The following is a 25,348-nucleotide window of genomic DNA, read 5'->3' on the forward strand; positions in this document are numbered from 1 at the left end:
TTTAAAATATTGTGCCGTTTTTATTTTTGTGTAAAAATCACACAGCTGCTAGTTGACTCTGCAGAGATACAATACATCCATGCAGTTAAACATCTAGGATCCCACAGCCAAGAGAGAAGGAATTAAATAGAATATTCTTTCGCTGTTAGTCAGCAATTAATGCAAATTTACATATGAGTCCAAAAGTGTGTATCATATACAATATACAACACAGATCTGGGAGCAAATAGCATTCAAAATCCCATCAAAGACTTTCGTGATTGCTTCTGCCTGCCTGGATTGCCTTTTGGGTTTCAGGATGAACGGGGAGCTATTGTGCTAGCAAACATAAATCAATCCCACACGGTTTTTAATAGGGTTTTAAATGGTATTAGTTCCAGGTCTGGAAAAAAAAAACACACGCACACACACATACACACACACCAAGTACATCATTGTCCTCAACAGCAGAAAAAAGAAGGCGAGCCTTGATACGACAAGGAAGAGAGGTCAGTCAGCCACCGTGGAAACCTGAACGCCAGTCGGGGAGTAAGGCTTTAGAAGAAGACAGATTCTTCGCGAAACACAGAAAGCTCTGGGGACAAAACATTCATTAAAAAAAATCTAATTAAAAAAAAAAATCAACCAAGCGAGACAAGAGATTTTATGGTACTGGCACAAAAACTTTACAGTTTCCAAGGTTGAACTGAAGAAATAAAACTTGAGTGGTTCATTATTTTCTTCTTAAAGCATCTTTTTTTTAAATACATGTGAGAGACAAGAACATGCAAACGTTAAAAGAAAGCAAAGAGGGATGTAACAAATAAAAAGTACAAAAAGAAATAAAGAGGGAGGCAGAAGGGGGAGGGGGGGTTGAGTTCAAAGTGCAGTTGGGTCATTCAGGTCTCCCATTATGTTGACTGGTCTCCATCTGTAGTCCTGTTAAGCTTCATCTACACCCAGCAAGGGTCACATCTTACAGATTTAGGGTAAAAGTGCCCTGATAAAACACTGATCTGGACTTCCCTCTGGAGCCAACAGAGCAGGAGAAGCTCCAGCAAAAGAAAAGGCAAAATGAATCACAAACATACAGTAGATGGTGTTCTGGAAGATCTACGATACAAAAACCAGAGTATACTGTTCACACAGTTGCTACTATCATGGTACAAACAGCTAAGTATAGTTGGTCTGTGAGGATGTATCGCCCGTACTTGCATAGTGCCGACTGCCCAATTGGAAAGAATTTTTTAAACCTACTCTATCTGCACCGTAAGTTTGGATCCGCATGTGTGTGTTTGCTGATCGGAAAACAATTCGCAACGCAGTTCTCCATAAATGCTGCCTCCTGCAGTCAAGCAGCTAGATCCTCTTCAAACCGTTCCAGTGAAAGCCGATTTCGTCTAAATGGTTTCCCATCCTGGTGAAGGTAAAAAGACGGGAAATAGCTACCACAACCAAGAAAAGAAAGCTGAGATGTTGACGCACAGCTATGTTTCAAAATAAATCAAAAGAAACTTAAACACAGCCCAAGTAGAGGTGAGAGAGTAGTGATAGTTCAGTCATTTGGCATAAAGTTAAACCATTCATTCACATCAAACCCCAAACACTGTGTAACATAAAGAAAAAAATAGACATTCATTCATCGCAACACACACATATATATATAGACTTCAAGGGGCAGTAAGAAGACAGAGGTGGGCTGAATTCATGTCACAGGATGAGTTAAAAAAAAAACCTTCACCGTGATGATTTAGCCTTTAAAGACCTCTAAACAAAACATACGCACAAAGTCCTGTTCAGAAGTAGCACAGTATGTTTTACAGGAAGATCGACCACACCAAACTCCAGTCAAAAAAGGTCAATTTTAAGCTCCTAGCTTAATAGCAGACATAAATTCCTGCTGTAGACATTCCAGTGTTTCCCACAGTATTAGCGTGTATGTGCGGGCGTAACTGGGGGCTGGATGTGTGTACCTTTATATCTGTGTCCCCTCTCTAAATTCTGAGGTTTTTGTGGGTCTGTGGACGCAGCACAGGCAGACCTCTCCATTGCTTCTTTTTTTTCTCAGTGACTCACAAGGTGGATAATTGATCTGTCAATCTGTTAAGAGCTGATCAGAGCCAAAGATGAGACGAGCAGCAGCTGCAAGTGAAAGCAAACTTTCAGACACAGTAGAATGAAGGTTGAGTTTCACTTTCAACGTGCCTGACATTCTGCTGCTCCATCTTTGCCCAGAGTACACTCTGTGCTCCGAGATTGTGGTGCAACAAATAGCGAAACAGTACATGCATTTCAACAGCACTCCTAATAAATGGTCCAGCTCCAATGATTGATAGTGGTTGAGGCGAAAGATGTTTTAATCATGACGGGCAGCCACAAATAAATGAATGTGTGGGAAACCCTGTTTTCTCATGTATTTTAGAGCTCTTATGCGAGTATTAGCATGTCTTTGTAAGCAATTTTTTAACATGTATATTTTTCAAATGGTGACATTCGGGAGGGAAATGTTAAGTAGACTGAAAACAAAAGTGCTTTAAGAGTCCTGTTTTTCACAAGTCGTCCAGTTTTAAAGGCAGTAGAAAAATAGGTAAACCAATAGATGAAAACACCATTAAAGGAACAGTTCAGCTATTGGAAAGATACACTTGCATGCTTTCCCAGCTGGCCACCAATGTAATTAGATCCTATTATTTGGTTGAATTTAGGTTGCAACGTCAGGTGACCAGAATTCAATATCACAACATCTAATGCCAATGTCAATCTGATGCAGAATACTGATGACAAATGCCATTATTTCATTTTGTTGGTTTTAAGTTGTGTTCTTGAGAAATTAAAATCCCATGTGTCATGCCGACATGATGTTTAACTATTTTGTTTGGAATTACATTTATGCCCCTTTTCCACTAAAGTGAGCACATGCATGCAGGTTTTTTACACACAAGAAAACCTGCTAAAATAGGCTGTAGACTCCATTCCCATTGCTAGTAGACCAGAGCTGTACACGCAGCTCTGCAGCAGATGAGCATGTCTTTCTGGGTTTTTTTCTACTGATGTGTCACATTTGACATCACATACACAAAGCATGGTTGAGGCCAGTTACAATGTTAAGATGATTTTATGATGCGGAGACGGATCGTATTTTGCAGTGACACATTAATGCATCTCACTGGTGGGGGGCTTAAATTAGTGCGCTCACCCAGGTGTTGTATTTTCATCACTGACTTCAGTTGTAAGATATGCAAAACATCATGATGTTAATGTCCACACAGCGTGAAATTCTAATGTTGGTTACTATTTAAAGAATTATCACCCTAATTTCTATTCCAACCAAAATGTAACGCATGTCTGACGCAAGAGTCTAACATCTTCCTGACATCATATCATCTTCGAGTGACGGCTGAAGTCAGATGATGTAACTTTAGCATAAGATTAGAGATTTCTGCTTTTACTATTTTGCTTTTGCACAGATTAAACAAACCAGAGAGATGTGTTAATTATTACATTTTAGGTGTGATGTTAAGTGTATTTTGGAGTTTGGACATAGCCAGGCGAGCTGTCCTTGCTTACAGTCTTTATGCTTAGCTAAACTAATCACAGCCTCTATCTCTGGACCTGACAGACATCAAATTGATTAAGAACTTCTCATCTAACTCTGACAAAGAAAGCAAAGAAGGGTATTTCGCAGTAGTGAGCTGCTTCTTTAAATTCGCCTGATTTTTAACTGGAGTTTGGTATGACGGAGTTTCTGTACCCCAAGAGAGAATAAACATATTGGTGCTTGCCTCAAGTAAGTCACTTAACGGGAGCACAAAAACAGTCCCACCCATGACAAACACACTCCGCCTTTCATCTTCAGTCATTCAGAGAGTAATCAGACACCAGCAGTTTGTCTTCAGACGGCACTCGCAGTTGGAAAGTCTTGTCCTCCACTCCTAACCGTTTCTCAGTCCGCTGTCATCCTCACCTCTCTTTAGAGAAAATTGAAAAGTGCCAGTTTGTAAAATCCCCCCCTAACACACACACACACGCGCTCCTGTCGCCTCCTCCTGTTGGTAAGACTGTGCTCTCAGGTCCTTCTGGGTTTATGGTTAATATGTGTGTGATTGAGCGCAAGAGTTTTAACGGAGCACCCTGCAGCAGGTCGGAGCCTGCAGGGAAAGCTGAGATGGTGGAAGGAGGAGGGAGGGATGGAGGGGAAGTCACACAGAGGGCCACAGCCTTGCTTCAGATGAACTACAGCCTCTTCACGTTGGTTAAAGATGAGAGAAAGGTCTGAGCTGCTCCAGCTGGACTTCCAGGGATATCCTCTCTTCAAGCAGGTCCTGGAAAATGTTGCAAAGTCATAAGTGATATTTTTTCTTTATGTCAGAGAAGAAAAAGTCAGAGAAAAAATTTGAATACTACGTACCTTCAGCTGTTGCTGCAGTTCACTATTAAGTCGTGCCAATACTGTGTTTGTCTCCTTATTTCTTCTGATTGAAGCTTGAATTGCCTTTTTGTCCTTTCCTATTGACCTGAAAACACACAAATACATACATTTTTACTCAGACGTGATAAAGAAAAATTCCAGCTTATGCTTGACAAGATCTGTCAAAAAGTCAACCAACAAGTTTCCTACCTGGGGATGGAGGGCTGAGTGGCCAGGACGGCGGCTATGACATTTGATTTCTGCGGACCATGTTGCTCGTCTTCTGGTCGAAGCTCGTCTTCAGATTTCAACCTTCGGCGCACTGGTTTTGGAGGAGGCGCTAGGGGACCAGACCCAGAAACTTTGGCCTAATGGGAAAGAAAAACCAAAAGAAAAATAAAGAAACAACACTGATTCCTTGCATCATTTCACTGTTCGCAAGGAAGGAGCTTTTGCCTATGTTTCTACAAATTAAGAGATAGTAGTTAACAAATTCATTTAGAGATGAAATGATAAGTTCATTTATGAATTGTGAATGAGAAACTCTTCTTCTTAATTTGAAAAAAAGATTCCAGCATCTCAAATATGAGAATGTGCTGCTCTCCTTTGTCATATATGATGCTATAGTGAAAATAATAATGTTAAGCTGCAGCCTTTACTTTACATTTGTCACTATTTTTTGTAATTTTTTTCACACTGTATTTACAGTAATCACCAAAGACAAGACAGGATAATCAGTTCTGTACTGATTTTGAGAATTTGAACATCTTATCAGTTTATATGTCATTTTCAGAAGAAGTCAACTCACAGAGTTGACAGTGGCTGAGACTCTCTCATCTGCTTGGCCGTCACTCTTGACTGTTCTTAGAGGACCGGCTCCCTCTGATGATTTCTCCACCTGGAGACACAAAAATGTTCACATGTTCAAAAACAAAACAGGTTAAACTCTGAACTCCAGACAGAACACCGGACAATGGAAAATGGGTATCCACTAAACACTTGCTGGCTGTTTGTCATTTTTCCCCATGCATAACAGATTATGTGACTACAACCAAAAAGACATTTACACTGTGGTACTAAAAAAATTCAGACAAATGAAAAAGATGAGTATTTTTGACATCCATTCACAAAATTGATCAGATCTTCAATTTTCTTAAGACCATTATGGCCCAGGTTTGTTGTTACAATGAAAAAGCACTGAGTGTCCTGGCCATTATTCTTAATTTAATTAATGTATCTTCATCATCTGTGAAAGTTGACAGACTTATTTTCAGTCGTTGCTAAACAATAAAAGAAAGAACACACCCTCAACGCCTACAATTTTATCTGAATAAAAAGATAACTAGACAAGGATGCCTTAAGTGACATTGTTTTGACAGACAAAAAGTTAAGATAAAGGTGTTTCACAGTTAACAGCTCAGTGTTTAATCCTTGTAGTGAAAGCTTTAAACGCAGAATGGCATCCTCAGAAAATGGCAGATCACGTCAAGTGGAGAAAGGAAGACTGTTCCTCACAGTGTGGTCGAGCAGCAAGAGCTGTCTTTATGGCAAGACTTATGAAATCAGTTGTTAAATGTTTCCCATGAACAGCTATCTCGAAACAGAGACACACACTGCAGGTAACAACCTACCTGTCCAGGCTCACTGTGTATGTCGACCTCTGGCAGGCTGGAGGGCTGTTCAGACGCAGCGAAGGCTTGGAACTGACTGAAGTCAGCAAAGTTGGGCTGCTGGGGAATCTGTTGTGGTGAGGTGGTGGTGAGAACCGCTCCGCCTCCTGGTGCTCCCTCTGCCTCCACACGATGCCCTGTGTGTGGTGCGGATGTCTAGAGAGAGAAGGGGGTGGAGGGAAGGCGTCCATATTGTAAAGATCACAGTATGACTTATCGTTTTATTTTGATTTTTTTTTTTAAATGTTATCCTGTCTGTCTCACCTGTGTGGGTAGCGGTCGAGGAGGCACAGCGGGCGGGTAAGCTATCGTAGAAGATTGTGGTTGTCCTGCAGCAGTTGCAGCGGCGAAGGTGCGGTTCATGTCCAGAGACGAGGAGCGAGAGTGAGAGGGGTGGGGGCGGGGCGGAGGTGGAGGTGGAGCTACCACCTTCAGAGCCTCTGGAGACGTTCCCGACTGGGACCTAAAAACAACATTTATGTTTCTAGAATTATGGACAGGATACTGACTTTTACTCAGTCTACTTACAATGCTGTTTATCAGGTTGGACATTCTTCCAAGAAGCAAGATAGTCCAGATACAGATAGACAGATACATAAATACACAAGGAAAGGACATGTACATAGTACATGTCCAGCAAAAGTAAAAAAAGCCAGATAAACCCCGACAATAAAGAACATAAACATAAATCAAATGACAGCAACTAACCTTTGTCTTGTGATTGGCTCCTGGTCTGAGGTGAAGGAGTCTGAACTGCTGTAACCATCACCTTCATAGCAGACAAAACAAACAAAAGCAAACCATAAACACTTGATCAAAATATTGATCTGTAATCCAATGAATCCAGCTCAGAAAATGAAGACATTTTATACCACAGTTAGTTCCAGCCTTACAGTTAGCCAAACACAACTCAATATAAATTCTATTACATCACAAAGGAGCATGTATACTCACTTCGCTCAAGGTGATAAAAAAAAAAAAGATTTTTCTTATAAATTCTTAAATACAGCCTCACTTAAACTGGAACTCTTGGTTGATATTACACATAAAAGTCTGTTTACAGGTCTTGGGGAGTACTACTGCATTATGTTAAATAAAAAAATTTAAAAAGTTGCTTTTGTGGTTCCAGAGGGAGCTGTACGAAATCTCATAAAATGAATTGATTCCTTTGAGTCAGCATTAGTTGGGGCTCTGTTCTCCAAAATTTCCAACCATCCAATAGAAAAAGTACAATTGAACACTACTCAAAGTCAGAGTTTATACCAGTAAAACTCGGGGCGAACCCATCTACCCCGACTTGTGGACGCGCACATTGTAAATGGTAAACAATCAACGAAAAGGAACTGTAGAGTATATTTGCTAATGTATTTAATTAAAACATGAATTTCCAAGTGTAAAAGTGCCATTAAATAAAATCTGCTATGACGTCTGTTACCTCTTGCATTGTTTTTCCTCTTCAGTTTCATTTATGTATGAAGGTGGCTACACTGCTGACAGTGCAACTGTGCAAATACTTGCCAAAGAAACATCAGTTTGTCAAAGTCAGCCATGTTTTTTTGTTTATGTTTAACGTCATGCACCTGAAACGTTTGGAGGTCAGAAGTCTGAAATTTTAAAGATGACATCTCAGATTCTGCTGCATTTATTTTAATTTTAGTTTTTTTTTTTTAACTGAGTGCAAAGCTGAATCAATGTAGTTCTCTAGTTGTCTTTTAAACATGAAGTAATGCACAAAATAGTGAGGTTGTTGCCCTTATTCCGAAAAGGACAACATTCCTACTAAAGCTGTCTACATGTCTAATGAAAATGAATATTCCACTTACACACTGTTTACATGCAGCTGTGCATACTCTGATTAACGTGACAGAGCCACCATTGAACAGATAAAAGGCTGTGTGCTGCAAATGGCACTAAAAACCCCAGTTGACAGGAATATTCCTAATTAGCTGTATACATGCCAAAATAATGTTCCTGAAATCCAAATAATACCGGCATATCCCACGTCTTAATCAAAAAAAGCTAAATTTGAAATATTTGTACGGAATATGCTGTTTATATGACACTCATCAACTTCTGAAAACTGTCATATTCGGAATAAAACGGGAATATTGGTGTGCATGTAGCTATGGACTGTCTGGTGCAGCAGCCTTTACTTACCCACAGTGTTGGCGGCTACAAACTTCATGGAGGCAGGTAATTTGGCATCTTCAGACAGTTCGGGAGGTTTAGCCAGCAGTGGACTGGTCGGGTGGTTGTGGTCTAAATGTTTGAGAAATAACAGCGTTTAGCCAATTACACATGGGGACGATGACAGAGGAAAATAGTCTAATTTCATCCCAAAATATCCTTAGCAGCAGCTTTAGGAAAAGCTATTAGCCTGACAATAAAACATTTCCACTAAATGTTTATGAATCAAATCCAGACTGATTATGTTTAATGACGTTAGTGTCTGTTTATTCATAACAAACTGCAGCCTCTCTGGTTTGTCATTACCTCTCCCACACTGCAAACTCAGCAAGAGACACAATGTTCTGGGGCAGTAAATGTGTACTAAATGCACCTTTGGGATGTTATTGCACCAATCTAGTGCAAGACCATTCAAATCTTATTTTTACCATCTCTAAAATTCATCATTATTCATTCAAATTCTTCAAATGTAATTTCTTTATCGTATTGGCTTTAAATCACACTCATGAGTGATTTCAAGCCCCTCACAAGCTTCTTTACAACACCTCTGTTGCTGCTGCACACATATAATGACATAAAGTGATTATACTCATGTATGCAACTGTAAACTATGACGTGGACAGTCAGCCTAGAGGCCGGGGGGTTGTCTCACCGCTGCCGGTCCTCTTCAGCTCCATCTCCTGCATGTGGATCTTACTGGGTGTCATCCGAATGGGGACTGGGTGGACGATTGCTGTGTCCTGAAGGACAGAAAAAAAGAGACAGGAGGTGAGAGACAGATTCATGTAGGGACAGAGAGACAAGTATCACAGAAAGAGACACGTTTGTAGCCCACAACACTTTATCATCTGTTTACTCTGCCAGGCTTTGCCTTCTTCTGTCAATAGACTTGGTTTGATACATAACAGCTTTGTGTATCAAATGCATACACAGTGAAGTTTAAACTTTATAATCGCTTTAAGTGTCGTTATTTCCAGATGAACATGTCTGATATTGACAAATATTTTTGAAATTATTTTTCTGAATATTGTAATTGAATATCATTGTGATATAAGAGCCAACGCAGCTGTCAATTTTGTCATGCACTGCCTGTGTACTGCTGTCAAACTGTCAAACTTGGCAGCTCTGATCAAGATTCTGCTACTGCACTGTCTATTTCCTTCTCAAATGCTGTCAGAAACATATCTGTGTACTGTTTAGCTGTCAATAGAGAGTGTTTGTGATCTGGCCGCCATGTAAGAAATAGTGAAGTGATGCACCAAACACAGAGTACCCCCCACCCACCTGGACATTCCCTCTTATTTTACAGCTAAACAGTACACTAACATATGTTTCTGAAAACATCTGAGTTGAAAAATGAATGATTCATATTTGATAAGCACAGTCTGACCGCAGTTCACCAGCAGTGACTGACATGATTGACCGCTACGTTTAAGACTCTGATTGGTTGTTTTAGTTTCCATGCAATAAGGTGCTACAAGTCAACAGAGTAGGAAGAGAAATACCATTTTTTTTCACAGATTATCCATCTCATGTAACAGCCTAGATATTGTGACAGTTTCAGCGCAATGTTATTTTTTATTAGTTACCAACTAAAAACTACTTTAAGTTCAGGATCAGAATACTTCTTCCATCACTGCGTGAACCCCTGTGTGTGTTATCCTCTTAGTAAAACTTCTTCCTTGGCTATTTCATTAGAAGCAGCTCATCTATTTGTCATTCCAAAGATTTAGGGGCATGTTTACATCATTTTTCAGGGTCTGCATAGTGGAATTCTTTTCTACGCTTTCTGCCCAGAATTTCAGAGCACCCAGAAGCAATCTAAAAAAGATGCACACGCTTGCAACAAGGAAAACTGTGGTAGTCAATACTGCACTTTACACAAAATTAGTTGTGCAGAGCCATAAAGAGGACCTGGATTATTGAAAAGTGAATGAAAAGGCAGCACACAATTTTACACATCTTTAAGTACTTACAGCATTTTACCAAATATGCAAAAAATGTATCTGTCACAATCTGCAAATGCGCTAGTGATTGGTGGATGTCACTGTAGAAAAAAAAAGGTGATGTACAATAGAAGCTAAGCCAGCCAAATTACAACACACACACACACACACACACAGGCCACTGCTGAGGCAGCAGACTGCACTTTGAAAGAACATCATGCAGAGAGACAGAGAGAGAGAGAGACAGAGAGAGAGAGAGAGAGAGAGAGAGAGAGAGAGAGAGAGAGGCCAATTCTCCTAATTAAAATAAAAAAGGCCAATCATATTTTGGATTTATCTATCATTGACAGATCCAGACTCATACCAATACCAACATACAGCCTATTTAAGTCAAAGTGATGACATGAAAATAATTCTCATCCCACAATTAAAACCCTCTGACAAAGATAACAAATTAAGATATTTCAATCTGTGGCAAAAATAAATCCAAACAATCAATACATAAATTAGAATGCTACAATTTACTACAGAGAGTATTTCAATTCGCCTAATTTCTAACCCAAATCAAATGTTCCATAAAAAGAAAAACTCTTACTAAATACAGACTCGATGATCATAAACTGGCCATTTAAACTGGCCGCCATAAGAGGAAATGGCTAGAAAGATCAAAAAGAATTTGTACTGATTGTGAAATCAGAGAATACAAACAAATAAGGGATTACTATTTTGAAAAACTTTTTAACCCATGAAAATTCTTTTAAAATTATGTGAAAAAAATTACTTGCAATAATATAATTTTATGAGGAATCAACTGTGTTTGTATATAATTATGTATATAACACTTTAAAATTCCTTTTTAATAATATGAAAAACTTATGAGAAATGTGTTCATAAATATAGTAATTAAATACCTAATTACCATAATTATGAACACAAGTTTTGAAGTTGATAACCCAAACAAGTTAATTTGTTCCAACTTAGTTTTGCACATTATAATTGCAAAGTGTAAAGTGCTTAATAACCAATTTTACGAATAGATTATAAGTTAATTATTCTTATTATTTGGTTTTATTAACATTTGTAATCAGCTAATGGCATATTCATCTTATAAACCTCTGTTTATATTTTATTGATATATTATTATGTAATGTTTAAGCTACATGTAATACTTCGGCAACACTATTTTTTGCAATAATCATGCCAATAAAGCAACTTTGAATTAAACTGAGTGAGGGAGAGAAAGACAGAGACAGAGTGGGAGAAAGAGAGAGAGAGAGAGAGAACGCATGGAGATCCAGAGAGGGTTAATGTCTGTCCATTAATGGTGAAACCATGCATACTAAGTGATTGACTTACAGGGTCAGCTGGTGCAATGTTAGAGTCAAATTGGGTCAGAGTTTGTGAGCTGGAGGAGCGCTCGCTAAACGTCTCCCACTGCTGCAGGAGACAGACAGACAGTGAGAAAAAACATGTCAGTCAGCCAGTGCAGTGACATCACACATTTACATCATCAGCCTGAGCCTCGACCGTCATGTGACACCATCGGCCATCGGCAGACAACGTGGCGATGTGACATTGTCGGTGGGCATGGAAACAAAACAGACTTTCATACAGAACAGCTGCAGGCTACCACCACAGTCCAGGAAGTGACAGAAGAGGTGCTGGATTATCAGTAATTATGATTGATGATGAAGAGGATGAAGTCAAATCATGATGGATGAATAAAGAAAAAAAGCACCTAATTAACCCTGAGCAATTAATTATGATGATACAAATGCAAACACAGCAAAAGCAAACAGACATGGAGCTCAGAGTGTATGAAGATACAGTGAGGAGTTGTTTGTATGTATGTATGTATGTGTATATGTGTGTGTGTGTGTGTGTGTGTGTGTTGTGTGCATGTTGTGAACCTCGTTGCTCTGGTTCATCTCTGGCCAGGCCTGATTCAGTGAAGGCATGGAGGGAGACTTGCTGGGGGTGACCTCCACCGGGGAGCCCGAGTATCCAACGTCGGCGGTCTGATCCGGGACCTCTGAATATGACACGATTAGACACAGGTTAGCCAGACTCCTTAACAACCAAGACACAGATTTGAAGGCCCGGGTCCACAAAGCATTTGTTTTCTGAGTGCCAGCGTCCAAGGATCTTTTGTCAGACCATTTCTGGTTGAAAATCTCCGAACTTTCCAGAAAAGCTCAGATGTCATTACTGCCACTCCCTAAGTCACCGTCTTTCCTAAGTTGTAAGTTGGACAGAAATAATTGAGACAGAAGCGTTTGTAGGAGCGGATCAGACTTTGAATGCTGCTGGTGAGTGGTGTGCTTTTATCACCACATGCATTGTAAACTTGTTTTTTTTTGGGTATTGTTTTTAATTTATTTATTTATTTTTGCCTTTTTAATGTTAGAGCAGCTGAAAAGAGACAACAGAGAAGAGAGGGAGAGGGGGGATGAATCAGACATGGGTCATGGAAAAGACCTTACCTAACATAGATTGCACACTTTACCTGGAGAGCGAGAAGTTGCCCCAGCTTGTTGTTAACTCTATAGTCAACCCTCTGTTAATACGGCATTACGCTGGTTTACTAGCTAATGTTAACGTCAAGGTATAAAAACAAAACCCACATGTAGGGCTGTGGGATAAAGTCCCCTACAGAGCCTTGACACCACTTTTCTGCAAAAGAGAACTACGATGTGGACACGCACCCCTTATGGCTCCAGATGGTTAACAAAATACATAATAAATGAATAATAAATAATCTTAATAAATGTGTCTTTAGGCTCCTTCTTTCTTCAGAGAGTTGCATAGTAAAATTCTTACTACAAGATGCCTGATCCTTCTTAACTGAAAGCAATGCACTCTCCTGTCCTATTCTCACTGGAAGAAAGATGTTATGCATTGATTAAAGCTAGCTAGCTATGTTGGTACCTATAAATGTTGCATTACAGCAGAGAGATTATTTATTATAGGTTAAATAATAAATGAATAAGTTAAGCTGTATTCCTTCCTTCACCTGAATGTATTTTGTAACCTGTCGTCCTATGGGTGGGTGGCCATGGTTGTAGGGAGGGAATGGTTGGGGGGGTGAATGTTGAAGACATTTACACGTTTTGTTCCCTTTTTTGAGGTATAAAAACTCTGAAAATCAATAAAACATGTTTACAAAAAGGGGCAAAAGAAATGTGCAGCACCTCCATCAGGGAAAGTAAATCTACAAATGAATTACAACTGTTGTGATCAGGTTTTGCACACAGCAGTGCTGTAACTTCACAGGTTTTATGAGGCCTGAGGTTGAGAAATGAAAGAGAGAGCGAGAGAGAGAGAGAGAGAGAGAGAGAGAGAGTGTGTGTGTGTGTGTGTGTGTGTGTGTGTGTGTGTGAGAGGCTGTGTACCTGCTGAGTCATCCAGGTCAATCAGCTTTGGCATCAGGCTCTCAGGCAGCTTCTCGGGGAGGTCGTAGCCATTCTTCCTGGCCACAACGAGGTGGAAGGCGGCACAGAACTCGTCCAGGGTCAGCGCTCCGTCTTTATCAAAGTCTGACAACTCCCTTCAAAACACATATTAGACATCAGTGAGTCTGCCGTCCTCACAAAACATGTCTGGGGGGCGAGTGCAGCTGCAACAGAGAGCTGAGTATTCTCTTGCTGGTTCATGTTACTTCAGATGCTTGTGTGGACATCATTCTGTAGCAGATTTACCCACAAAGGCCCAGTTTAATGATAAATAAAGACAAGTTCGCTCTGTTATGACGAGTCCTGCTCAAAACAAGTTGTGATTAACACAACAAAGGGTCGCTCCAACACAAATAAGCCTACAAGAATGGGAACAGAAGCTGCCTGCTGGTTTTTGATGCGGGGTAATTAACTGAACAATCATCCAGGAACATTTTATTCCCCTTCAAAACAATGGCACATGCAGAGCTGAATGATATAACAATGAATGCGGCTACTCTGGGCAGACTCGGTACCAAATCAGGGCTGTGTTCTCGCATGATCTTGGGATTCTCGTGTGATCTCGGGAATCTGGCTGCCTCACAGGGTAATGAAATTTAAGGATGCACGGAGGAGGAGAGTGAAAATTCCCACTAACCTTAAGGCATCCATTTAGAAAGAATTTGGGATTTTACTGTTTTGAGACATTTGTTTTTGTGTAAAGCAGCTGTTTTGTTTGTACGGAACTTCCAAAGAATAATAAAATCATCAAATCATTGAAGTAATTTATCAAGTATAAAAAGCTAAAATGTGGCTTTCTACAGCTTCTCATTTATCAGAAAATGCTGATTTTCTCCATCTTATCACATATTGCGGCCTGTGCAACTTCATGGGGAGGCACAGGCACTTGGAGATTAGTTGCACTTCATTACACGGTGTAATTAGAGTAACTAAAATGGTCATATTTAAATCCTGCCAATCCAACATTTAAATAAATGAATGGTAGTGATAAACATTTTTACTGTCATCCTGCCCATCATGTTTAAAATATGATTACCTTTTTATATGATGGTCATAAGGTCCAATATTGTTGCACTGGTGGTTCAGACTTCTACATGTCACATTAAATGATAAACACAGCAGAGATGTTGGTTGGCAGAACTGTGACGACTCACCAAATATGCGACAACTCTAAAATCGGCAGTTTTGATTTGGTGAAGAACTCTTTAGCGGCTGAACCTGAAACACAAAGAAACAAACGATTAAAATAATCCACTTCTTTTTAAACAGAAGTTCTGTCTCGTATGTGTGTGAGTGTATCTGCAATTTCCTACCAGGTATGAAGCCGGTGAGGTCTGGCTGGATGGTTTTGAACTGGTTGATATAATACTGTCTCTGCTCGTCCGTGATCTTCCACGGATCGTCATAGCCGCTGGACTGTCGCTGGATCTCATTGGTCATTGCTGCTGAGGCCACCGTTCGTATCGTTGTGCTTTCCTACAGGAAACCACATTAACAGAAACACTGAACAAAGCAGCACTGGTTTTAAGGAATATATAACTGAATACATAATCAAGTAAAGCAGGTTAGAATAAAACCTGTATGTATTCACGTGTTGTGTCTTCAATTGCTGTATGTACTGAATGCATCTTTCTGATCATATTTTGGACTGTGAACACTTTTTCAAAATCCTCAAAAATGTGTCACAGCAAAGGATTTTACTGTTATTTTACCAAGGATTTTACATTATTGTGGAAGTTTTGACTAGTGGAATAGACAGAGGCCATCATCAGATCCCATCCATCAACTATAGTCTGACAAATGAATTATCATTTCAAAAACATCAACATGATGCTGGTCTAAAATTAGGCACAGGGTACAGAGGCCTTTGTAGATTTTTTGCTTTACGAAATAATGTCATGCAAGTCACTTGCTTGAGTTTTACCCTTGCAGTGCCGGCCAATAAAGCACTGATATAAACTGCTGGCTCATGTTTGAGGCCCTGCTGTGGTTAGTAGTAAGATATCTACGCTGCATGCTTGCAATGTCTGATGGTTTCTTTTCATCTGATAAAAGAAGTTGATGACATTTGCTGTCATGATTAACACAGTCTGTCACTCTATCTCCTGAGTCATTCGAATAATCAGTCAGGGCTGTACCCTGAAGGTCGCAGATTCAAATTATCATTCAAAGACCGCTCAGTTGACTGAGATAGCTTCAAGTCGAGCTGTCGTTTTGGTGCGTGTGCTGTGCAGTGTGCTTCTGGAAACGTTTTGGTCCACAGATTTTGCTGCGGAGTGAGTGCTCTTGACTTTCATGATGCTCTTTGTTAGAGGCTGCAGCAGCACAGAGGAAGAGACACTGTAGGCCTCAGAAATAATAGTATCTTGTCACCACAAACTCTTTTGCTGCTGTGTGATTAGCTGATAGTGTTTGACAGCAATATGTTCTTTTGTTGCATGAGCGGTGACGGTGTCAGAAGTGTAACACTGCCCTACCTGGACTGATGAGGGATGCATTCCTGGGATAGCACTGGATGGCGGGGTGTCTGCTGTGAAACTGACCCAACTTTCCTGACCGGGAGGTGGGGGAGAGTGGGACGGCCACATGCCATCACCAGGCACTTGGCCTAGAGGGAGGAGAAGGAGAGGAGAGCATACAGTGAGATCTAATGCGACACAAATAAACATACTACAATGGGAAAGGATTCGGGCTGCAAATATCAACTGATACATGAAGCACTGCAGCTCTAGAAAGGATTATTCTCATTCCGTTCTTTTTGGTAATAACTCCACCACATTTTGTGCTGATGAAAGCACATAAAGTCTCCTTTGTTCCTCTGATGACTAACTGCTGAAACTGCCACTCTCAGCAAACATCATTTATGTACAAGCTGCAAACACCAGAAAGTAACAGTATGCCCCGTACTGACTTTGTGACTAAAGTCAAAACTACTAGCAACTTTTCTGCCAAGTCTGTTGCATTTTCATTGTTGTTATCATCACTGGGGGCCCATAAAGAGAAACCATTATTTTTGAGCTTGTGGCCTCCTTCTATTGACTTTGATTTAGGGCTGCTACTAGTGAGTATTTTCTCCATTAATAAGAAATTTGTGATGTACAGATTATGAAATTCTGGGCTGATGTTTAAAATAACAATTTGGACAATGTTTTTTGTTGTTGTTTATTTGGTTTTGTTGTTATTAGGGGTGGGCCATATTACATCATTCCAAATAATACCGTTAGAATTTTTAATATGATACGAAAAATTCATATTTTGATAATGGCAATATTTCTTGTCGACATACTGTCATACCATTACGCACGGCAACAACAAGCGTGGCTGAAAGCATATTTGCAACCAGTTACTGTTGTTGTTTACAAACTAAAGAAATTAGGAAAAAAATTTTTTTTTACTGAATATACGAAGGCAAACGGTTACATTTATGCTGACATGTAAAACTACATACACTATTTATAAACTAAATACACTTATTTTGTTGCAAGTGTATGTCCTTGACAATCATAATAAAATATGTTTTGCACTTTTTTGGTGTATCTACAAGAATAATAGAATACCCTGAAATATTGTGATATTATTTTATGTACCATATTGCCCACCCCTAATTTATTTTTATTTGTTCCACTTTTGTGCCAGGGAAACAAATAAATCTTCATTATACAAAAATAACTGAACTGTTATAAAGTCATTAGGCCCTTCATCACACAATCTTTGAATGAGCACAAATTCAATTTGCAATTCACATTTACAAAGAAACCTTGACATCATCTTTTTTCACATGAAAAATATCTGCATAGTTAGCATTCTTTTACAGTATATATTATAATCCCCTCTCTAATTATCTATTTTATACTGCTGTCAAAACATCAACACATTTCTCCTTTAAATAACTATCTTTATTTAAGTTTCTCCCCAAAAACTACATTTTACAAAATTACATTGGAAAAACTCAAGAGAACGTTATCATTAACCTTCACTCAATACTAATCTTAACTGAAACAACTTTAAATACAACACATCATGGTGTAAATCAGTGTAACCCCTGTCAGCAGTTTCAGCCATGAGCTGCTGACAGCTAATGCTAACTACCTTGCCTCTGGCTGATTTCTGCATGGATCCACTGTTCACAATGTAACATTAGCAGGTATATCCTCTGACTTATGGATAATGAGTTTAATGGGTCCTTTTGCCCAAACACGTTTTCACGCCTTTCAGCCTGCGCAAACTTGATGTGACACGACAGGAAAACATCGGCGTCTGCCATCGTCGAATGTTTTCTTATTTGCCGCTAGGCTGATGGCAGTCAGCAAAGTGTATATTGTCCGATAAATTGGTGCATCCCTCGGATAAGTGAAAAATGCTCATGTCAGTTACTCAGAGTCCAAGTTAACATCTTAAAAACCCCAAAGATATTCAATTCACTACGTTATCAAACAGGAAAAAAAGCATGAAATCTGAAACAATGGAAACAATGACAACAAAGAACTGGCATTTGTTCTTGATTCAAAATTGACTCAAAAATAGTAATCATCAGTCTCCACTTCAATTCAAGACGCTAACATGGCCTCGCTGCTGTCATGAAACCACCCCTCAGCAGCAGTGGGTCACTGGATGTTACCTGTCTGTGGTTCTCTGAACTGCGTCCACACAGCTCCAGTTGGAGCCACAACCGGCTGCCTGTCTGCGTTTCCTCCACTGGGCTGCCGCTTGTGTTTCCTCCACGAGTGAGGGGAGGTGGGGGGAGACTGGTGAGGGGAGACCACCGGGGACGTCGGCTCGGGCTGGTAACACACACAAGTACAATCAAACACATGAAATATTTATGTGCACTGCGCAGATAAAGAAAGACATCCAGTAAAAACATGCCAACAACTGGAGATTTTACAAGAATAAACATCTCCAGACAGGCAATCTATTAAAATCTTGATTTGACACACAATGAAGAAACAGAAGTTGAGTGTGCAGAAGGGTAGTCACTGGTGTCTCATCACAGTTTCACATGTCAAAGGAATTAACTTTCCATCTTAAATACTACTAGATTGACTTGTCACTTCCGAGCCCATAAGTACTGCTTTCACGCTTTTTATCTGCTCATCAGAGATTTAGCAGGCTCAAGCAAGCAGCAAATGCACGATTCACAAGAGATGCAAATAGATTAGAGGTCTACGTAACTGTCAGGCAACACACTGCTGGTTTCAGCAAAGAAAAAGTCTGCTGCATAGAACTTAACACAGTAATTTAATCTAGTAATACACAAACATGCACAGGAAAAAACACAGGAAATGCAACAGTATTCCAGTGTCATATCTCTTGTAGCTGCTTGGTTCAGCAGTAGGAGGAAATAAAATGTGTGTATGATGTTTTTCCAAAAGACAGTCCTGCAATAACTGCATTAAAATTAGACTTTACTATTACCTAACTGTGTGAAAATCTTATATTTAAACATCAATTCTGATCCAGTACCCTTATTTATTTTCTATGCACATATAAATGGATATTTTAAGGATCAGTAATTCTAAGAAGAAGAGAAGAAAACGTGACGATAAAAACCATTAAAAACTACAAAATGACCACATTTAAGTGTCATGTCTACATGAGGAAAGTAAAATTACTGACCTGTGGTTCTATGCTGGGTGCCAGGGGCTGGATGACCTCGTGGGCAGGAAGTGCAGTGGATGTCGGGGGACCTTTCTTGTTCTGGAGACCCCTGCCTGGTGGTCTGGGCATTACTGCAGTGGCAGAGGTTGGATACAACCCCTGACTATCCGTGTCCTGATACAGAGCTGCATGCCTCGCCTCTGCCTCATTCTTCCCGACCACAAACCTGGGCAGCGGCAGGTCTTTGACTGGTGAGACAGGAATTCATTCACAGGATTAGAGGAAAGATTAGTTTCATATTGATTTTCAGGTGCTTTTATGCACTAAACCCGAGGACTGAAATCCTTCAGCAGTGGACTAAAATGGTCCGATACCATCAGTCTGTTATGTCATGTTACCTGCCTTTTACTTCAGTTGTTGACTCTCTACATTTTCCAGAATGCCTTGAGAAGGAGCATGAACTTGTTGCAGTCAGCTGTGGTTTATAGATGTTTGTGAAGCGAGTGATGGCAGTATAATAACAACAGTATGACAGTATCTACTTCACAAAGGTCAGGCTGCTTCCTGAAAATAGCACATGCTCTGATTCTGAATGCTGACATTTTCACTGTTTCAGACAACTATCGTGTAGTGCATCTACTTTGTCTCTATTTTGTATGGCACTTCTCAGCATCTCACCTCTACAGCGTCAATATAGACTTACACAATATGGACAATAAAAACAAAACCACAAGAATCAAATGAGCAGCAAAGCAGAAATTAGTAAAACAGACATGACATTAAAAAATGTGAAATGTAGCGCATATAAATCATACATCCAGAATAAAACATTAAGAAAATCAGCTAATATATATTTAAAATAAGACTTTTTCATATCATCACAAAACTTGGGGCTGCCCTCTGAAAGTCAAAGATTCAAATCATCAGTGGAAAAGCTACCGGTCAAGTAAGATTCTTCAAGTCAAGCAGTCACTTTTCTTTTCTTTTTTTTTGGTCAGTCAGTTTGCAGTGTACTTCTGGGGATGTTTACGTCTGCATAAGCTCGGAGAGCTAACTTGGCTTGTTTATCGTAAGATGTGAACCTCCCAAATTGTGTTTAAGTCTCAAGGAACTAATGGTCGAATATTTGATTGAATAGCCAAATCTGATATGACTAACATAATTCTCAATTGGGTACAAAAGTCCTGATAAAAATATCAAATAAGCAGCAAACAGCAACACTGACAGTGTATCATCAAAAGTCACTGTGCCATGCTGAGCAAGGAGGGAAACAAATGAGATTTGTGTTGTGTTGGATTGTCATAATAAGCCATACGCAAGTCTGAGTGTAGCTGGCAGATACTGAGCCCAAAACAGCCAGACAACACCAGATTTTTAATGCAGGTATTAGTGTAAATATAAAATCTCTTTAAGAGAGAAAGGTTCCAACATCCCTAAATCTATTAAGCATCATGTGTCCATCACGGTTATTCTGCTATGAGGAAGTGGCGCCTGTGCTTCCTTATATTTATATAAAATTATGAAATCATTTCAGCAACTTCATGTTGCAATATTCAGGCCAAACAAGTCACCTCATGCAGGAGGGGACCAAGACATCTTCCCTTATGTTTTTTTTTTTTTTGAGAGGAGTCACACCAAAGCCAAACAGAAAAATGCAATTTTGCAGTTATACCCTCGAGGGCTCAGGCTACAGACTCTATTTAGTCAAGATAAATATAAAGCTAGAGGAAAGAGCTCTTACTGCCAAGCACCTTTTAACACAAATACTCGGCTACTTCCTTCAGCATAATAATGCGTAATGTATGAAAACATTTCTGATAATAGTTAATTTATTTTTTTGGTCCCCCATACATACACACAAAGTAAGCAATTTGGGGCTCCATGTCCTGCTAAAAGACACTTTTACATGTGGACAGGAGGAGGCTGGAATCAAATCACCAACAATAATGGCAAACATTCTTAATCAAATGAATAGGATACAACGTGTCCACTGACGGCACATTTTCAGCACGTCAGACACACAGAATAAAAAGCTTTTCATTCTTCTTTATTAAACCCATCATTTTCACAGTTAGGAGATGCAGACTGCATTCTTTAGGACTTTAAAGTTGTCGACACTGCTCCTTCGTTCCTGTCCCATGACCTCCAAAAGTTCATTGTTAAAATTTCTAAACTGAATACAAGATTTTGACCAAACAAGGCAGAAAAAAAACCTTTGAGTCCAGAGACTCTTGACTGAGAACCTGGTAGGTTTGACATGATGATACTGTATATGAATCTGTTCTTTCTTGTGCAAGAGGAGCTTCTGAAGTAACATCAGTGGTTACATACAACAACTGCAGACTCACCTGAGTTGAGGCTTTCCACCCTCAGGGGCAGACCAGACTGGGCAATGGCAATGAGCTTCAGAGCGATGTAGAACTGGCTCCGCCCGAAGTGACCCAGCCGAGTGGCTCCACAAAGCTCTGTGATCTAAACCCACACACATAAGGAGGAACAGTTAACGGTGTATTCATCTGAATATCTGATATTAACCATTGCTGAGAGAAGACCAGATTTCCCTGTGACAATACACTACTTAAAAATGTCAAACGAAAGACTTCAACAAGAAAATTAAACACGCAATGTAAAACACTTGCTGTACTGTACTTAAGGTCTCCCAAGACTGACTGACTTTAAAGGACCAGTGTGTAGGAGTTAGGTGGCAGAATCAGAATATAATATATTAAGTATGTTTTCTTTAGTGTATAATCACCTGAAAATAAGAATACTCTGTTCTTGTTACCTTAGAATGAGCCGTTTATGCATCTACATAAGGAGCAAGTCCTTGTCCACAGAGTTTGCTATGTTTCTACAGTAGCCCAGAATGGACAAACCAACACTGGATCTGGATTTGCATTTAAATGAAACTACTTTATTTTGTATTTTAACTTGTTTCAATCATCAGGTCTATTTGTTTTGGAGGGGACGAGACCTCAGTGGATAGCTCCCAGTTAAATCTTTCTGACTGCCTGGATCTTAAAGTTGTCAGAGAAAAAAGGTGAGCACACATTAGTATTTGTTGGGCTACTGGCCTGTCTGCAACAAGCCAAACAGCATCTGAGAAACACTGATTTGTATCTGAGAAGGGCTTTGTTTGTTTTTACCGGTTTTAATCACCTGGCCCATTTGTTTTGGAGAGGAGGCGGTTAATTCAGCTCCTGTAAAAAAAAAACCTCCTTAACAATGAACTCTGAATGAATCTCAACCAGGAGGTCGTGCATGGCACATTGGAAGAATTTCAGCTGGTTGCAATCTGCATTACTCACTGCTAGATGTCACTAAGTCCTACACACTGTTCTTTTAATGTGATGTTGTTTAGCGGCTTTAAGTCACAAAAAATGGCAACAGTCTCCTTTAATCAGCTCACTGGCAGATGTTCAGTGGATCTCGACACTAATACCCCTGATAATCACATATTTTGTTGTACTTGACATCATAATGAGCAGGCTTTGTCCAAAATGGTAGGCTGGATGGGCAGCACAACAGAAACTACAAAATGTTTAAAATGTGCACAAAAACCCACTACCCACTGGTGCAAGTGTATTATACATGCGGTCATGTGATTTATGTGTGGACACCGGAAACCTGTGGAAGGAGTTCATAACATTCGAATGAGTCCTTCAGTGCTGAGGGCCACAACACCCTAAGCCTGCCACAGCTGACTGATTCCTTTCTTGCTGACAAAGGACTTATTCTGAGTATGTCTGGACACCAGTCACTTTTCTCCGCCTGTTACAACATGACACTGTAGCTGCATGTGTCTCATTGGCCATCACAGTGTACGTTTTGAAAGTGGAGGATTACAACACTGCCTAATTCTTCCTCCACACAGCTCCCCTTGTTGACCTTGAAAAGGATTCTGACTCAGAAACTGCAAATATTGGCCTGCTGACTGAGACCTGGAGTCACAACAAAATGGAGCTGCTGCAGTTGAACCGCCTGCTCATAACTCATGGTTAGACAGAGCAGAGGCAGCATGGATGGCATCATGCTTGTTGTGACCATAATGTGATTATTAACTGACAAGTACTAAAGGTGTGTGTGGGTTACTTTCTGTGACTGAAATGTTTTTTGAGACAGTTTAGGTCAGGTGACAACTTTTACTAATCACTGTGACATTGAGTCTGCATTTCCATCATGTCAGCTCAACCCAGTGGAGAGCAAAATAACAGATTTTAATGCAGCGAGAAGACAGGAAAGAGTGAGCAGTGATCTGAAGCAAAGGGCTGATGAGGACGTAATTTACATTCAGTGCTGTTCAACACATGCCCACAAAAAGATATTTGGAGAGCAGACATACAAGCATCTGTTTCATGTGTAAGAGGTTCATCTGTGCCTCAGTCTTCAGTGAAGGTTAACTGTGTGATTTGGCTCGACATGCTAAATTAGTCTGCAATCATACCAAAGCAATGCAGCTTAAAATTATACACAAAGTGCATAGGTCCCCCAACTGTAGAACAGAAAATGCAGCTCCATTTTATTGTATTAAATCATGACTAAAAGAGAAATGACACGGCACAGTCGACACCACTATTTTCTACATCATGCAGATGCATTTCTGTGTATGGATTTGCAGGATGCATTGTATGTGTTTATTTGTGGATATATCTTTGAGGATGTATTTGTGATATTTGTGGATGTATTTTGTGTATGGATTTACTGGTGGGTTTTTTTCTGCGTATGTGACTGTGGATGTGTTTTTTTTCTTTAATATTCTATTTTTAAAGCCTCCTTTGGACCAGCGTTGCAAATTTGCATTTGCACAAACACTAAACACAGGGCATCTGGTTCTTGTGCACAAATGTACATTTCTAATACTACTTTTATGTCCATATCAAATAAACTATTTCAGCCCTGCTCTTTCACCCATGTGCCTTAAATGCAAGAAATGTTACCCTAAGTCACTGTCTTTGGCCATGCTGTAAACTGCAAAGGTACAAAATAAGGTCCAATGTGCTATCTGAAACAGAAACAATATCTGAACTGGAGATGGACCCTGTATCCCTCATCCTAGGACTCCCAAGCAGATATTTAACACAAAAAAACAGTAAGAAGATGCACTGTAATCACACATATGCTGCAATGAATAACATAAAATAAAGGTAAACAAAATATATAAATAAAAACATGTTACTGCAGTGGGTTGGTGAAAAAGTACCTAGCAGAGAGTGGTGTTTGATTCAGCACCATTATTTGTTTGTAACATTCAAAAATACACCACTTCCATAAATTTTGGGAACCCGACACGAACTACATAAAGCCTAGCATCTCTGCCATCATGCTGCGGGTTTTTTTCTTGATTGTTCTTACTGCACATTATCACTGAAACCTCTGCTGCTGGATCTGAACTGATGTCCTGAGTTACAGGTTTGATTTTAATGTCTGGCTTTTTATAGTTTTTTTCTCCCTTGCGGATTTCAAAATGTAACCATCTCCTACTTGCTGTAAAAGTGAAAATGAATAAAGACACTGTCAAAGAATAATTATGTGACTTGTCTGCCCACTCTCTCTTTGGCTCCGGCTAACATTAGCCAGAAGAAGGTGTGTCTCCTTTGCTGCGCAGCATTGCTAACCACCAAGGCTAGCTTTTACTGGACGACAAGTCAGCTCTGACAGTCACTCAAGTTTGTAAAATATCCACAGTCAGCGCTACAGTTCGTGGCCAACCTCCGAGTCTAATGATAACACTTCAAAAACTGGCAGTCGCCAACGCTAGCTTACCTGCAGGACAACTTCGCTGGGTAGCTGGGCCGCCCGGAAAAGGTCAAGAACTCTCCCATTTGAAGCCACTTTTTTGGTGTTGTCCGTGTCGCAGTAAACGAACAAATCCGAGTAATATTTCTGCTCGACATCAGTCAGCGTTAGACTTTCCATCGTAGTACCAATCGACCCTGAAAACCAGACTACTTGGCTGTTGATTAGCCTTTAGCCAATGGCTGGGGCAGGATCCAAAAAATGGGCGAGACTTCAGGATCCCAACTTAGCTAGCGTTACTGCACTAGCTAGGTTAGCAGTAATAATGTTCTCACCGCGCTGTGTCGACTTGTTGTCGTCTGAGCCCACTCT

General features: G+C 39.9%; 1 protein-coding gene across 2 annotated transcripts; it reads right to left on the reverse strand.

The window, feature by feature from the left end:
* Positions 1-25,324, reverse strand: reps1 (RALBP1 associated Eps domain containing 1). 2 transcript variants are annotated; one of them, XM_042503876.2, is made up of 19 exons: positions 25,004-25,324; positions 21,589-21,712; positions 19,259-19,488; positions 18,261-18,423; positions 16,120-16,250; positions 14,956-15,118; positions 14,797-14,860; positions 13,583-13,737; positions 12,101-12,222; positions 11,547-11,627; positions 8,897-8,984; positions 8,215-8,316; positions 6,766-6,826; positions 6,322-6,520; positions 6,019-6,213; positions 5,196-5,285; positions 4,598-4,755; positions 4,388-4,493; positions 1-4,301 (listed from the first exon to the last, which is right to left on the reverse strand). In XM_042503876.2, exons 1-19 carry the CDS (start codon positions 25,154-25,156, stop codon positions 4,233-4,235), a joined length of 2,454 nt encoding a protein of 817 aa, XP_042359810.1. In that variant the 5' UTR covers positions 25,157-25,324; the 3' UTR covers positions 1-4,232. The 2 variants fall into 2 exon arrangements, with proteins under 2 accessions (XP_042359810.1, XP_042359811.1); XM_042503877.2 differs by lacking the exon at positions 11,547-11,627.
* Between the last annotated feature and the right edge of the window lie 24 nt (positions 25,325-25,348).

Source organism: Plectropomus leopardus, chromosome 16 (assembly GCF_026936395.1).
Source record: "Plectropomus leopardus strain MGB_pleo_1.0 chromosome 16, ASM2693639v1, whole genome shotgun sequence".
Classification (NCBI taxonomy): domain Eukaryota; kingdom Metazoa; phylum Chordata; class Actinopteri; order Perciformes; family Serranidae; genus Plectropomus; species Plectropomus leopardus.